The 14,905-nt window shown below is 41.1% G+C and overlaps 1 protein-coding gene across 1 annotated transcript; it reads left to right on the top strand.

Moving 5' to 3' along the window:
- Nucleotides 1-3,162: 3,162 nt before the first annotated feature.
- Nucleotides 3,163-14,566, top strand: ARF4 (ARF GTPase 4). The gene is made up of 6 exons (XM_086470438.1): nt 3,163-3,275; nt 10,035-10,115; nt 10,564-10,673; nt 12,006-12,077; nt 12,588-12,713; nt 13,609-14,566. Exons 1-6 carry the CDS (start codon nt 3,209-3,211, stop codon nt 13,693-13,695), a joined length of 543 nt encoding a protein of 180 aa, XP_086326564.1. The 5' UTR covers nt 3,163-3,208; the 3' UTR covers nt 13,696-14,566.
- The last annotated feature ends 339 nt before the right edge of the window (nt 14,567-14,905 follow it).

The raw sequence follows: 14,905 nt of genomic DNA, 5'->3' as shown, positions 1-14,905 counted from the left end.
TTTCTTTGGATTTATGTGACTTAGATGATGGGTGTGATTTGCTTCTTTGTTTTTCCCCTCTCCTGTGTAAGCAGAGCTTGTAGAGACTGCTGCTTAATCTGACTTGATGAAGCTGAACCCCCTAGGTGACCAGAAATACCTGATGTGATGGAGTGGTGGTGTAGTTTGATCATGCATCATGTCTGTAATATGATAAGAGCTTCAGGATCCTCAAGAAAGCATATGGCAGGGACTGGCTTCCCAGCAAAATTTATCCAGTCTTCAGTCTGTTTCCTGTACACATCTGAGAGGCCTTTGAGAGAAACATCATAGTGGGAAGTAGACTGCAGGCAAAGCTCAATTTGTGTTTCTTTAATGGAGTTGGTATTAGTTTAAATCCCTGAATAACTAGATTCTTAAACAGAATTAGAATCTTGTTCAAAAGAAAAGCGAAAAGAGAAGTTGTACTGGGTTGTTCGCCATCTTCATCAGTGACGTATAATGCTTTTAATAATGGTGGTCCAAAAGGACCTTAAACCTATAACTACAGATCTAGGCAAAATGGAGTCACTAAAACAGGAGCAGTCTGTCCTCACTGCAGGTTTCTGGTCTTGCCCTGTCTCCCTGCAGCCCTTTTACACTAAGCATGCATATTGTGACTAGGGATGCTTCAGCTTCTGTGTTGCAGCAGAGGAATTGCATCATCTGCAGAAAGTAGTTGCCAGCTTGGTGAGCTAGAATTTTCCTACCCTTGCTCTTTGTTTTTGTTTTGTTTTTAACTCAATGTGCTTAAAATGTAGGCAAAGAGCTTGTACTAACCCTCATTCTTCTGAGGCTTGATGGCTAAAGGACAGTGCAAAAACCCTGCTAGTTTCAGTAACTTGGCCTCAGTGTTCATCTGACTTTTTTTTTTTAAAAAAAAAAAAAAAAAAAAAGTATGTATGTATGAACACACACACACATTGTTTGGACCAGGATGAGAAAAAGTCCCTAAGTGAAGGAGAGAATTCCTGGGTGATTAGAAAGGGTCCTAGAGAAGAGATAGCAGCTGTTCAGTAAAGAAATTATAAAGGGCCCCAATTGGGTCATTAGAAGTTAAGACTGCTTCAGTTAGTGTAACAGGAGAGTAAACTGGACATGCATAAGCTTTGGGACTTCTCGAATTTCTTTTAAAAGTAATGCCAAGAACCAAAACATGACACAAGTGCAGTCAAATATGGTAGAGGTGCAGTTAGTCCTTTCAGTGTTAACATCCATGATCTGAATAGAGGAGAAGGAATCAAGTATGTTGTGAATAAGTTATGTGTGATTATACAGAGCAACCACTTATGTTAATGTTGAAATGCTGATTATTGACAATACTTCTAAAGCAAATGTTTGTTAGATTGTACTCAAATAACTGAAATAATGAAAGGTATCTATTAATGACCTAGCTATAGTAAGAATATGCCATCTTGGAGGTCTAGAAAGTAACTTACTTCAAAAAGAGTCCTTCAAATATTTTGTAGTACCCTTATCCTTAGCTAAGTTCAGGGAAGCTTAACTTTCCTGGCCAGAAGGAAAGTGTAGATATCAAGTGCTCCGAATAGAAAATAGGTTAGGTATTGGAGGCCTGGAACTGGACTTCTTAAAACTATCAGGAGATTTAGTCTAATAGTTGATCAGGATCATATTAACATCTAAGACTAACTAGATTAACTTAAAAATACGAATTATTTGAAAATTAAACTTTATAAAAAATATCTTTCAATCTTAATTTAAAACATTTTTGGTTCAGAAGAATGTAACTTAAAACTGAGTAAGACTTTCCTTGTGACGCATAAGAACAGCCTAGCTTGAGTCTTACTCACAGTAGCCTACTGTTGGGATCTGGTTCAGGACTGTCTCTTTATCAAGATCATTAATGATGTTGTTTTTTTAATGGAGGATAAGTAAATAGCTTCTGTTTGAAACATGCTAGCTTTTGTGTACTGATGTAGTTTCTAATTAGGTAGGCTGTAACTCCCTTGAAAATTTGTAGTGCTTCTGGTTGAACCAATGTTTCCTTAGGCTGGGGAGCTCAGCCACTTAAGCATTAAACGCAGCTCATCTTACGTTGCCCGAACTGAATTATCACCATACTACAGGCTTTTCACAGCAGCAGTAAAAGAAGCTGTTACAGTGGGTTATGAAATCAAACATACCTCAGAACGTGGCACCTTTCTAATAAACCACGGCTTGTTTCAGTTTGTTCTCTTACTGCTTCCTTGTACCTGTCTGCTGCTCCCTGGCCGAGAAACCGCGCGCCGGTTCGGTGCCAAGATCACCGGCTCTGCCTTGACGCTGCAGCGTGCGGGACCCTGCGGAGGGCCCAGGCCACGGAGACAACGTAAGGAAAAGATCCTGCAGTAATCGGCGTTCCTGTGATAGAGGGGTTTTGTTTGAGGGGTTAATGTTTGTTTTAATTACTTGGTTCTGTTGCTGCGAGGGTGCATTTGGGGGCTTTCTGAGGTTTTGTTTTACCCTGACCCCCCTACTTCTCTCTCTCGCACTCAGCTGTCCTTCGGGAGAAGAGCCTGTGGGCTGCCATGCCCCAGCCCAAGCTCGGCGGGCGGGTAAGCCTCAGCGAGGTGAATTACCGGGTCTTGGGGGTGAGCCAAGGGCACGCGTCCCCGGGGCGGGCGGTGCTGCGGCACGGGCAGCTGGGCCGGGGCCTGGGGAGCCGCCGGGCGCCCGGCGGACCGCATTTCCCGGCGTGCCGCGCTCCGCCGTGCCCGAGGCGGCCGGAAGCTGCGGTGAGGCGGGGTGGAAGCCTTCGACTACATCCCCCGCCATGCCCTAGCAGCGACGCCGAGAACGAGCGAGGCGCGGAGCGGGCGCGGCGCTTGCTGGGAGCAGCAGTCCCCGCCGCCGCTGGGCGCCTGGGCCGCTGGGCGGAGGGCGGTGCCGCGGCCGGGGGATGTGGCGAGCGTGACGTGATTTTGTCCGCGTTGGAGCCGGGCGGCCGTGGCGAGCGTGACGTGGCAGAGAAGGAGCAAGCGAGGTTCCCGTCACAGAGCAGCAGCTGCCGCCTGCGCTTTACAAGTCGGCGCCGCCGGGCGAACGCCGCGCCTCAGCAGCCTGCCTCCTTGCCCGCGGAGGGATCCGTGAGCGCTGACGGGAGCCGGACCGCGCTCCCCCTCCCTCCCTGCCGCCTCGCCGCACTCCTCCTGCCGCCTGCGCCGCCGCCCAGCCCCGCGTCAGAGCCGCCATGGGCCTCACCATCTCCTCGCTCTTCTCACGCCTCTTCGGCAAGAAGCAGATGCGCATCCTCATGGGTAAGGGGCGACAGCGGCACGCTGCTGCTGCCGCCCGCCCGCGGCCCCTGGGAGCCTTGCCGCCGCAGCCGCTGCCCCTACGCGGCGGCGGCCGACGGCAGGCCCGCCTGTCCGCCTGCTCCCTCCCTCACGGACGCGTCCCGCTGGTGGTGGGGGAGGGGAGGCCGGCGGGAGGGGGCCGCGGGTTTAAGGCGGGGGGGGCTTGCCCCGTCCCGGGGTTTGGGGGACTGGACACCTCTCTGCCGCCTTTCCTTAGGGCTTGCGGGGTCGCTGGAAAGTGAACGAACGGAGGGGAGAGGAGGAGGGTGGGGGAAGGGGGTGGGGATCGGGATATGTCTGCCCTTCCTTTTCCTCCGCCGTGTTCTCGTTTTCCTTTCTTTTGTGCTCCCCGCCCCCCCAAGGAGAGGCAGAGCCCCGCTCTCGGCGGGGGTTGCGCTGGACAGGGGCAGGCAGAGCCCCGCTCTCGGCGGGGGTTGCGGCAGGGCCTGCCAGGCTCCGGCCCCTTCCCTTGCACCTGCGTTTCCGCTTGCGCTGAGCCGGGGCAGAACGTAGAACAAAGATCGAATTGCAGCAGGTGAAGCCGGTGTCCGCCTGCGGGGAGCATCGTCGGGCTGAGAAGGGTGTCTCTTTCCCGAGGAGGCGAGGGAGGTCTGCGCCTGGCTGGTGGCCGCGCAGCCGGGCGGTTGTGCTCTCGGCCTGGAGACGCCGCTCCTGCCCTAGCCCCGTGGCTTTCCGAACAGGGTGTGACAAAGCCTGGCGTGTTGAACTCCGAGAGCTCAAGAAATTGCCGTACAGTGGCCGATTTTGTGCTGTTTGTATCTCTTACTCTTCTGAAAGGACGTTTCTGTATAGCTTCTTTGCCTTTAATTTTTCTGTACCTCATGTACAAAACCACAAAAGCTGTAGGTTGCTCTTTCAGTGCTTACTTAGTTTTACTGTTTGACCGTAATTATTTATTTGGAATTAGATGGTAGTTCTCTTGATGTGGACTGTGTAGGCGTTGAAGCCAGATGCTCTTGAAGGTTCTCACTTTAAGATTATGGTTCAAAAGGTCAAAGCAAGCACACACTACGTTTGTATTTCCTCCTCTGCCTCAACTCTTCCCTGCCTTCTTCCACCCACTACCCACCCCCGCGAGCTTTATGTATAAACAGATCTTAAACCTCCAAATTTCTTTCAAATTCTGTTACCAAAGTAAATGGAAGTTGAACCATGCCTATTGACTGAAGTAGCTTGTCTTCTGTGAAGTGCTCATTTCAGCATAGCCAGCAATGGGACTGGGTCCTAACTGTGAAACTTGTTGGTACACTACTCATCCTTAACTCTGCCTGGGTATGCACAGCAGACACAGTAATGCAGCTTTTTTAATTATAATTTTCCATGTTCTCCATCCATTTTGTGATGAGAGAGTTCTTTATTGCATGCACAGTAATTTTTATTGTATTCTCTCTGTTTGAAATTAGAGACTCTCATCCATTTCAAAATAACCTGAGTAATTTTTGTCTTTGAGACAACTTAGTACATCAGCTGGTTTCAAGGAAGTGATCTGACTGTCTCCCTCAGCCAGACTCTTCATATGACTCTAAATGAATGAAGTAAAATCTTCAGATGAGCTTAACTGTCGGATGAGATAGTTGTCTATGGTATTTGTAGTTCTGTTGTGTTCTGCAAAATGATAAAAACAGGAAAGAAACGTCATACGGATCAAAACAGCTTGCAAGGCATTAGTTTCTTCCTGGGTAGGTAATCAGTTCAAATTTAGGTTAGATATGAGTCAGGGAGCTGCACTTCTAGCAATTAGTTCAGATGCGTTATTTTTTTTAAATAATTTTGATTTTAAGGCATTGTATTCCAATAGAGGACTGGATCAGAGCATGAGGCTGTACCATATTTGTTGCAGAATATAAGAGGATAAAATTTTTGCTGTGTTGTAATGAGAGTGTATCATAGGACCTAAACTGGATGTTTAGAAGCACAATGTTACATTGGATATGACATAATTAGTTTATACCTGTAATATGGAAAAGAAGCTCTTCACAGCATTCAACATTATATATTGGCACTTTGAGGAGAGATGTCTGAGTGAATACTGAGACTGAATTAAACTTTTCCTCAAGGTGATAATTTCCAGTCTATGGTTTGAGAATGAGCTGTACAAGGCTAGGCATTTAAGTTTTTGCATGTAGTGTACCAATGAAATAACTTTGGGATAAGGTGGTTATGGAGAAATACTTAGGGGGAAAATATTATATGGGTGAGTTGATAATGAACAGATGATTAATTTATAATTCAAACTTCCCTTTCACAGCTTCTGTTTCTGCAGAATTCAAGAGAAAATAGAATTAATTTCACTTTTAAGACAGACTTTGTTACAGAGTTCTGCAAAATTTGAGTGTTTCTCGTCAGGTACCGTTACCAACAGCAAACATGGCACACTACCTTCTATATTCTCAAACTACATTTATGACGAAAGGTGGACACTTAATGGTATACTGTTACTGAAATTTGGTCTAAAAAAAAAGACACTCGTATAATTAAGTATTTTTCAGAAATACTAAGTTAACATTCTGAGGAAATGAATGTAAAATAATTCCTGTGTTGTCTATATAGATGGAAGTAGTGTGAGAGAAAATAAATAACTGTAGAATTGGATTGAATGACTCGAAGTTAGACCAGGCACCTGGGCATTACAGTGGAAAAAAATGAGTCCTAGCCCTACGTGTACCTGTCTGTAAAACTCGCCACTCGTAGTTTCTTGTGCTTAAAAAAGAAAAGTTATTGATTCGTTGCGCGCCTTTTGGCATCGTAATTTAATGTTCTGTCTTGGTGTGGCTGTGCATGTGTTAACTGAGACAATAGCAACTCAGGAGCTTTGAATACAAAGGTAATTATTAAATACATTAGGGAAAAAAATGTCAGATTCTTCAGGAATTCTGTCACCATATAGCACAAAAGCATTTAGCTTGTTCTTATTTGCTGGGTTTTTTAACCACTGTTAGTTTGCGTGCTGTTGTTTGTTTTTTTTTCGTGTGTGTGTGTTTTCTTGAGAAGTTGTATTGAGAATCATCTCTTCGTGTCCCCCAAAGACTTACCCAATTGAAATGAAACCTGAAAGAAGAATATTATGTAAAGGATAAATAAGACAGGTTTTTAGAGAACTGGTAAAAAGGTAAAAGTGAAGGAATACAAAACTATAGTAAATTGTGATTTATTTATTTTTTTAAGCTGGCTTTTGATTGTAACCTGAGTGTCATGAATCAGTTAAATACAGCAGAAGCTTTTTTTTCCCCTTCTCTGATTATGGGAAACATTCATTTTGGAAGCAGGAACATGCTGTATTCTGTAGTAAACTTTGAAATCACAATGCGACAACCAAAATCTGTTGGTCTTAGTGGGGGTTCTGTTTAAAAAGTCAATTCTCAATTTTTCTGCATCTGTAGTTTCTATGAATTTCTGGGCTATGATAGGTGAGGCAGCTTGATACTCGACCACCAATGGTCAAAGTAGAAAATTGGTAAATGAGGAATGTGATGTGGTCACAGGGGCGGTGTTCCCAGGGACAAGCAGACTACGAGCTTGGTATTTAGAAACACGACTGACAGGCAACAAATAAAACACTCTTACGAGGAGTAAAGGACTTAAGACCACAATGGTTTTAACAGCAACTGAAAGCATTGTAGGTATTTTTTTTCCAGCTAGAGGAAGAGGATGTTTGACTCAGTTTAAAGATAAATGGTTGCAAGTGCAAGTCTGTGCTTCCCATTTGTACTTTATTGTCATCTTAATGCTTTCTGGTACAGCTGCTGACCTTCGTACCCTACATCGAGTTTCCTGCATCCTGGTCTTGTTGGTGGTCAGTCAGGCAGTGGAGTCAGAGTGAAAACGTAGAATTGGAAATTTACATTGCATTACTTGGGGATTTAAGAGTTGGGTTTTAATCTTGATAGTTAACTTAAACTTTGACATGGAAGCAGCTTGTAGACTTACGTTCGGTGTTCCAGTGCCAGTGTGAAACGTGTTTTATTCCCGGCCTACGAAAAGCAACAGTTATACTTTCTAGTGGCTCAAAAGATTAAATGTGATGCGGTGCTCTGAAATTTCTTCTTCTAAAAAGGGTGGTTAATGGCAAACTGGAGTAAGAAGTATGAATAGAGGCTATGCTCTTGATTACTATTGCTTGTTTAGACTTCATGACATTTGCAATTTGGCTAAAAGAGTTATTTTTTTGCAGATAGTCGTGGTGATTTGCAGAAGTTGCCTTCCCTCACTTAAAAGTTGCTGCATTGAGTGTGGAGGCAGAAGGAGCAAACACATATCCATAACTCAGCCCGCCTCAGTGCAAAGTCCAACAGCTTAATTAGAATTGTGGATAAGGGTGGACTTAAGCAAAGTTTCTGGGTTTTGCACTTGCATAGCTAATGTTTCAGTCTGCCAATGCCGCTGAGATGTTGGTGGGTCCTGGTACAAGAGTCGAGTAGATAACTGGGGCAATAATTTCTTAAATGTAGCGAATAGCTTAAAATTCTTGACTAGCTTCTAATTTCTTAACTCTGAGTCATGTCTTCAGATGGTTCTCAACACCCTGTGTATATTCTTTGAAATGAGATCAGCTTTTTTTTCTTTGTCTTTATCTGTGTCTTTAGTATAACCCCTAAATATGCTACAACTACTTGTGTGGATAACGCCATCTTTGTTGCTAATTTTAATAAATCTTGTCTGTGTTCGTGATATTGGTACCCTTGGGGTTTTTTGGGGGGAGTGGGAGAAGAGTTTGTGAGTATGGGTAGCTTTAATTGATGGTTCACTAAATGATCTTAGTGTTAATTTCCTGGAAAACTGTCACACATATGTCATCGTGTACATGCATTGTGTTTTCTTGTAAAGATCTAGGCATCCTACAAATGCTTACTTGAAGCTGAATTGTGTGAGAATAGTGTTGGGCTTCAAGCATTGTGCTATTAAAAACATTGTTTTTCAGCATAGATGGAGTATTCAATGGTTTCAGAGCTTGCTTAAAGGGTTTTCTAAGGCTACCTGACACTTCATTGGTGTAGGGAAAATGCTAACGTTCACAAGTTTCATGACCTGCAAGCTCTTGTGAAACTTACGCTGTATCATGTCTCATTTTTATTCATGCATGTGTGTGGTTCTAAAAGAGACCAACCATTAGACAATAGCAAACTTAAAATTGTTAAATTTTGATTGGAGCATTTGAGGAGTTCATTACCCCTCAAAGAGCTTTGGTTTTGATGGTTGATTGATTCCGCGCCCCCCCCCCCCCCCCCTTCTTTCATGACATTAGCAATTAGAATAACTTTTTTTTTTAACACGTAATGACAATACCAAAGAAACTGCATTGGCATCTATAATCCACAGTATCAGAATAATAGGACAATTATAGATAGGGTTTTTAATTAGTTTGCTGTTCACAGCAGTTTGTGTCTTGAGAAGGAGGAGGCTTTTTAAGAGTTTGGTTTCATCCTTACTAAGTAGGTAATTTCAAATTCCATTTTATTGCAATGCTAAGGAAACAGTTGTATTATCAATAGTAAAGTCATCGAACGACTTAAAGCTTCATGTATGGTAGTCACCAAGTAGGAAATTAACTCAGAACACTTAAGAATCAAATAAGGATGACATTTGGTTTCTTGTGCAAGTATTATTTAAATCTTTGATGGGGGGTTTATTTTTGTTTGGGCAAAATATTACTGACTATTTTAAGTTTCACAAATAGACACTTTATTCTAACAGTTGCTGCGGTAAGCGTGTAGAACCTACTGTTTTTTAGGCGCTAGACATTGGATTCTAATGTAAATAATTGTATTTTGAGTTGCTGTTTTGTGTTCTGAAATGCCTAAGCAATAAGCAGTTGCACAAACAGTTTTGGAAAACTACAGTGTATGCCTGCAATGTTGGTGATGCCTCTCAAAAAATGTCTTTGACGCTTCAGGATTTTTTTTTGGGTGGGTTTTTTTTTAAGATCACATATTTACAACATGGCTTACATTGGAAAACAGCAAGCTTAAGTTTTGTTGTAGAAAGAGAAGAGCAAATTTCAGTGCAGAAGGCCTTCTGTGAAGATCAATAGTGGAGACTCCTAATGAAAGGATCGTAGTGGATCTCAATGAATATAAGTTATATCCTAAAGAAGAGTTGCAGACCTTAAGGTATATGCGGAGGGATGGCAGGAATTTCCTAATGTACGTGGTTTTGTCAGTGCAAAAGAAATGTATAACAAAGGGACAAGTGACTGGAATGAGGGAGACTGAAATCTCTTCCAGTGACAGTGTCAATTCCTGTTGTTTCAGGTGCGTGTGAAACTGGCCTTAGCTGAAGGTCAAGTGAGACCTTCCCCAACTCAGTACGGGGTAGCAAATGTGTGACCAGTTAGAAACTGTGTGCTGCTTGTAGGTTGTTGCTAGGTGTTTAAAACCATCCTGACTTACACAGAAGAAGCTTTCAAAGTGAATGCTAAAATTTAAGTAACACATATATGAAGATGACTAGAAACTTGTGAGCCTGTAGGTTGTGGATGGAAGTGTGTTACTGAGCTTGTTTTCTTCATTGCTTGTCTCTCTCTCAGTGCTGGGTAGAGGAGATGGGGAGAAACAGAGTAATCTATCAACAATGACTTAAGTGTTTAAAAAGTTATTTCTTCTCAAAAAAACCCCTAATACTCTGCATGTAAAATAGCATATTTTTAAATTAGCATGTGGTAGTTCATATTGTGAACTAAATCAAATTTTCTGTTTATTCTAGTTGGTTTGGATGCTGCTGGTAAGACAACTATTCTTTATAAACTGAAACTAGGAGAAATTGTCACCACAATTCCCACTATTGGTAAGATAACCAATTCTCATGTCTTCATTCTTGTTACTCTAAATTTATGTTATAGAGACTGGCTTCTGAAAAGCATAGGGATTTGATGTTAGTATAAGAATCAAGACAAACATGGGCTTTCTGGTACAGCCATAATGTAACGGTCAGACTAAAGATGCACAGAATCCTGTGTCTGATAGTGGCCAGTAGCAGATGCTCAGGAGTGTAGGAACCAATTAAGTAGCAGTACTTCACCATGAGCCTCTAGCAGTGTGTGGCTGAAAGATTTGCTGAACCAAAGGTGGTGTACTTGGATTTATGTGATTAATTTTGACCCACCCCCCACCCTTCAGTTAATTTTCTTCTTGGGAGAGGTATAACTTTGGGAGTAGCTATATTTAACATGGTTAGAATTACATTTTAATACTAGCATTAACTGTTTCTAATTACTCAACTCTTTTATTTTTAGGTTTTAATGTGGAAACAGTAGAATATAAAAACATTTGTTTCACAGTTTGGGATGTTGGTGGTCAAGATAAAATTAGACCTCTTTGGAGGCATTATTTCCAAAACACACAGGTAAGAGTTCTGAGACTGCAGTAGTTAAAAACCTGTTTTGTAAAGTCTCGTTATGTTCTGTAGAGTATATATGGAAAGTTGTCTTCTGTCCTTTCCTTTCAGAAAGGCTCCTCACTACTTCCTGCAAGTTCTGAGGGATGCCCAGATTTTATTACAGTTGAAGCTAGTTTGTTACCCTGAAGGCTTCAAGTGTAGTCATGAGTGTGGCCTGGCAAGGATGAAGTCCTTTAGGATCTATCTGCTGGTGTTCTGTAATGTGCCAGAGCAGCTGGTTTGTTTGTGAGGAACTCTTGAACGTTGCAGTATCCATGCTTTGATCTGTTTGAACTGGCATTGGCTTATGCATAAAATATCTTATTGTTTAAACATCATTCTGCAACTGTTTTTTTAATACTCGGCCTTAAAATAAACAGCTTTTTACTGTGCTATATCAGTGTATTTAGTACACTGAGTATCTAAAAATATTGTAAAATATTTTGGTAGTGATTGATTAGAAAGTGTCAGCTTCATATTGATGTGACTGCTGTATATAAATGTGGTTCTTCCCTTTGGTTCACAAGTAGTGAGGTAAGTTGCTTGTTAGTATCAGGAAACTTCGGGAGAAGGTTGTTGGGTTTTTGTTTTCTGTGTTGAATACAGAATGGTTTCCAAGAAACTTCCATGCAGCATGTGATTGGTGCAGAAAAATGGGGAAGCCTGGATTGGCAAAAAGGAGCTAGCAAAGTACTGTTGTGAATAGAGTAATACTTACTTTCAGTTCCTTATTCAACCCTATTACTAAATATTTTTAAAAGATGCTTCTCTTTTCTTAAAGAGAATAATAAAATGTAATGTTTTCAGACTGGAATTTCAGAGTAAATAGTGTGTCTAAGGAGGACACTTGAGTAACAGAGATGCCACTAGAAATACTGTTTTGTGCAAACTTCTTTATACAGATTCAGGCCTTACTTTAAGGGTGTGGGTTTTTTTCAGTGAAACGAGATGGTGCGAAGCACTTGTGACTCTCTTGCTGCGTTGAATGTGATGCAATAAATAAAAAGGGAGAGTTAGCTTCTGAAATTTTGCTGGTATTTTTTTTTTTTTCTTCCACAGTAATCTGTAAACCAACATTTGTGGGTTTTAACTTTTTTTGTTTAGAAGGCCTAGCTTTACTTTGCAGCTGAAACGTACGTAGTTCAGACAGACATCTTGCATTGCTTAAACAGAAATTTCTGTCAAATTTGCTTACCTAAGAGGACGGAACGATCACAATATTCAATATGAGGTTTTTTGGTTTTTAAAATAGTACTGCACGTTTACATTGGTTTTTCAAAACTGTTTAACTTCTTACAGGGCCTCATTTTTGTGGTAGACAGCAATGACAGAGAGAGAATCCAGGAAGCAGCAGAAGAGCTGCAGAAAATGGTAAATATAGATACCTTCTGAAATATGATTGTTTTACTTACTTTTGTCATATTTTTGGATGATTGTCAGCTTCCCTAAGAGATCTAGGATTTTAAAATTTTGCGGAGTTTGTACAGTGCATATTGTATTTGCCTGGTTATTCTGGGTCACATAGTGCACTGAGTTGTAACTACAGTTCTGCAGAGAGCTTTAGCTTAAGAACTGCTAATGCATCAGAACCTTCCTTTCCTTCATAAAACCTTAATAGAAACACACCAGATAAAGAATTTTGGAAAAACAAATTGGTGTTACGAGTTTCATCAGCAAGGTGCCGGTAAACATAAACTGCCTGTTACTTGTAGGGGGAGTTCTGTTGGGTACTAGTTACGTTTCGCTCAATACTTACTAGTGGCTTCAGGAGTAAGAATGAAAATGTTCATAAATCAGTATTTAGGATTTCTTTAGTGCTGGTTGAAGTAATTGCAGTACTAACCTGAGCTAATTTAATAACGTGACCATTTTTTCTGTTAGCTTCAGGAGGATGAGCTGCGAGATGCAGTGCTGCTTCTGTTTGCAAACAAACAAGATCTGCCAAATGCCATGGCAATCAGTGAAATGACAGATAAATTAGGTCTTCAGTCTCTGCGTAACAGAACTGTAAGTGCCGAATTTCCTCGTTGCTAAACTCTTGTCTTCCTTTACTGTGTATCATAAACATAAGTTTTCCTTTAAAGGAAAGGGAAATCTTCACCTCCTTCTGCAGAAGGATGCACAATCTGCTATTAAACTCTGTAGTACATAGTTTAAGGTCCTTGTTCAAAATAAGTGATTTAGAAGTATAATCCAGTGTGTACAGCTGTTGCAGGTGCTTTGTCTCTCACCTTTTCCTGGAAAAATACCAGTATTCCAGCCTGTCACTGAAATACAGCTGTCGAACATGTTTGACAAAGTATGTGGTGGCCTTTCCCATTTTCTCAGTATTTGTTATTCTGGGGGAGCAAATGCATGCTGCATTCTCACCCCTACAAAGATGGGAGGAGACTAAAGTAGCTCCTGAATTGTTAGACTCCTGCACAAGCCTTTGAGACGTAGGGTTGCTTCACAGAAACCGTCTAGCCCTCTGTAATACTCGCTTAATGTCTGTATGTTGACACACTAAGATCGTAGCCATAGAAGATGTTTTAGAGGTCTGTTAATTTAGATAATTCCATGTCCATTTCCTGAAGAGTGGTCTTTCAAAAACAAGAAGCAAGTTTTCAGCATATAAACCAAATGCAAGTTCTGTATTTGTTTCCTGATGCCTTAAACAGTGTTCTAGCACTTGGTGGGCCAACACTGAGTTTCTGGATGATGTCTGAACCCCATCTACTTTATATATGCTTTTCAAAACTCTTAAAAATACCATCTGTTCAGTATTGACTCTACTTACGGCACAAAACAGTGCTTAAAGAATACTGTTTGAGTGTGTATCTGAGTGTCACATACTGTGATAACGTAGTTTGCATTTTGTCAGTGTTTAAATTTGATTTTTGTTTGTGTTCTACATTAACAGTGGTATGTCCAGGCTACCTGTGCTACGCAAGGAACTGGTCTGTATGAGGGACTTGACTGGCTGTCAAATGAACTCTCAAAACGCTAACTCAAACTGGATGACACTTTCACCAGGGACATGTTTGATATAAGTGGTCTAGGCTTGTTACAACAAAATTAGTTTGCATCTTGGTTATTACAGTATCTGGAACTGATATTTGGGCAGGATATTACAGCGTTTCAACTTATTTTGTTGCCAATTATTGTTTACCGAGCTACATGTTGCAAAGGTAGCAATATGCTTGGGTAAAAATCTCCTTAACTTGGAAAAAGTGTATCTTCCAATTTTATTTCCCTTGTTAGCATAAATGCCTGAATATAGTTATTGTGACATCTTTAAGATCAGTTTTGAATACTCTTTTTGAACCCAAATAAATTAATGTTTTAATTTTTTTTTCTCCCTGCTACTTTTAGTTTACTGATGCCCTGTTTCATTCCTCAGACAGTCTGCTGATTTAAAAATGTAGCATTCCATATGTATTTATTTCTCTCCCTTGCCAAAAAGAATTCCTAATACTGCTTGTTCCAGCCAAGGAAATGCTCTAAAACACTATACAAATCTACTGCACTGAGGAACATTTTATTAATCCTTGGGTTCTGTCAGCCCAACTTGCCTTTGTGTGAATTGGATTTGATGGGTAGAATAGTTCTGTGCTGGTTGCGAAGAGCTCATGTTGAGGTTGTTTTTAATATTCAGCAGATTGTCTTCCTTTATATTGTATCTTTTTTTTTTTATGTTGCATGTTGCTTTTTGGTATCAGCCTGACTATTTTTGCCCAGTGTATAATAGTTCTGCTGAAGTTTTACTGTTTGTTGGTGAACATATCTTCATAAAGAAATTTTGGAAAATTCATCAAACTCAATGGATTAGTTTCTTCATAACCCACTTGGAATTATTCCTAATAAAATGATAAAATGTATAGTTCTGTGTATGCTCTTCCTGATTCCTGAAATAGTTGAACTGCAAGTTACCACTTAAACTTTTTTTCCATATACTGAGCTTTCCTGCAGCTTGAATGTGAACATCAGTCTCAGATTTTCACTTGTTTGGAGCTATGTAGAGTGGGAGACGAAAGGTGGGCAACAGTTGTATACAGTGCAGTAGAGTAGCCATCATCAAGACTTACATGATTCTGTAAGTGTCTTTTGAAGTTGTAAATCTAAAATTCTTTTTAAGATGTCCAGATATGAGAATACTAACAGTTACAAAAATTGTAATAAACGAAATACGAACTGCCTGAAAAGCATGCATGTCTGTT

Source organism: Leptosomus discolor, chromosome 9, assembly GCF_034619465.1.
Source record: "Leptosomus discolor isolate bLepDis1 chromosome 9, bLepDis1.hap2, whole genome shotgun sequence".
NCBI lineage: Eukaryota > Metazoa > Chordata > Aves > Leptosomiformes > Leptosomidae > Leptosomus > Leptosomus discolor.
This window is presented reverse-complemented; position numbering and strand designations above follow the sequence as displayed.

Excerpts from the sequence above, each read along its gene's own strand:
- ARF4 (XM_086470438.1), top strand. The coding sequence starts at position 3,209 with ATGGGCCTCACCATCTCCTCGCTCTTCTCACGCCTCTTCGGCAAGAAG. Across the intron at positions 10,116-10,563 it reads CACCACAATTCCCACTATTG|GTTTTAATGTGGAAACAGTA; the intron begins GTAAGATAACCA and ends TTTTATTTTTAG. Across the intron at positions 10,674-12,005 it reads ATTATTTCCAAAACACACAG|GGCCTCATTTTTGTGGTAGA; the intron begins GTAAGAGTTCTG and ends AACTTCTTACAG.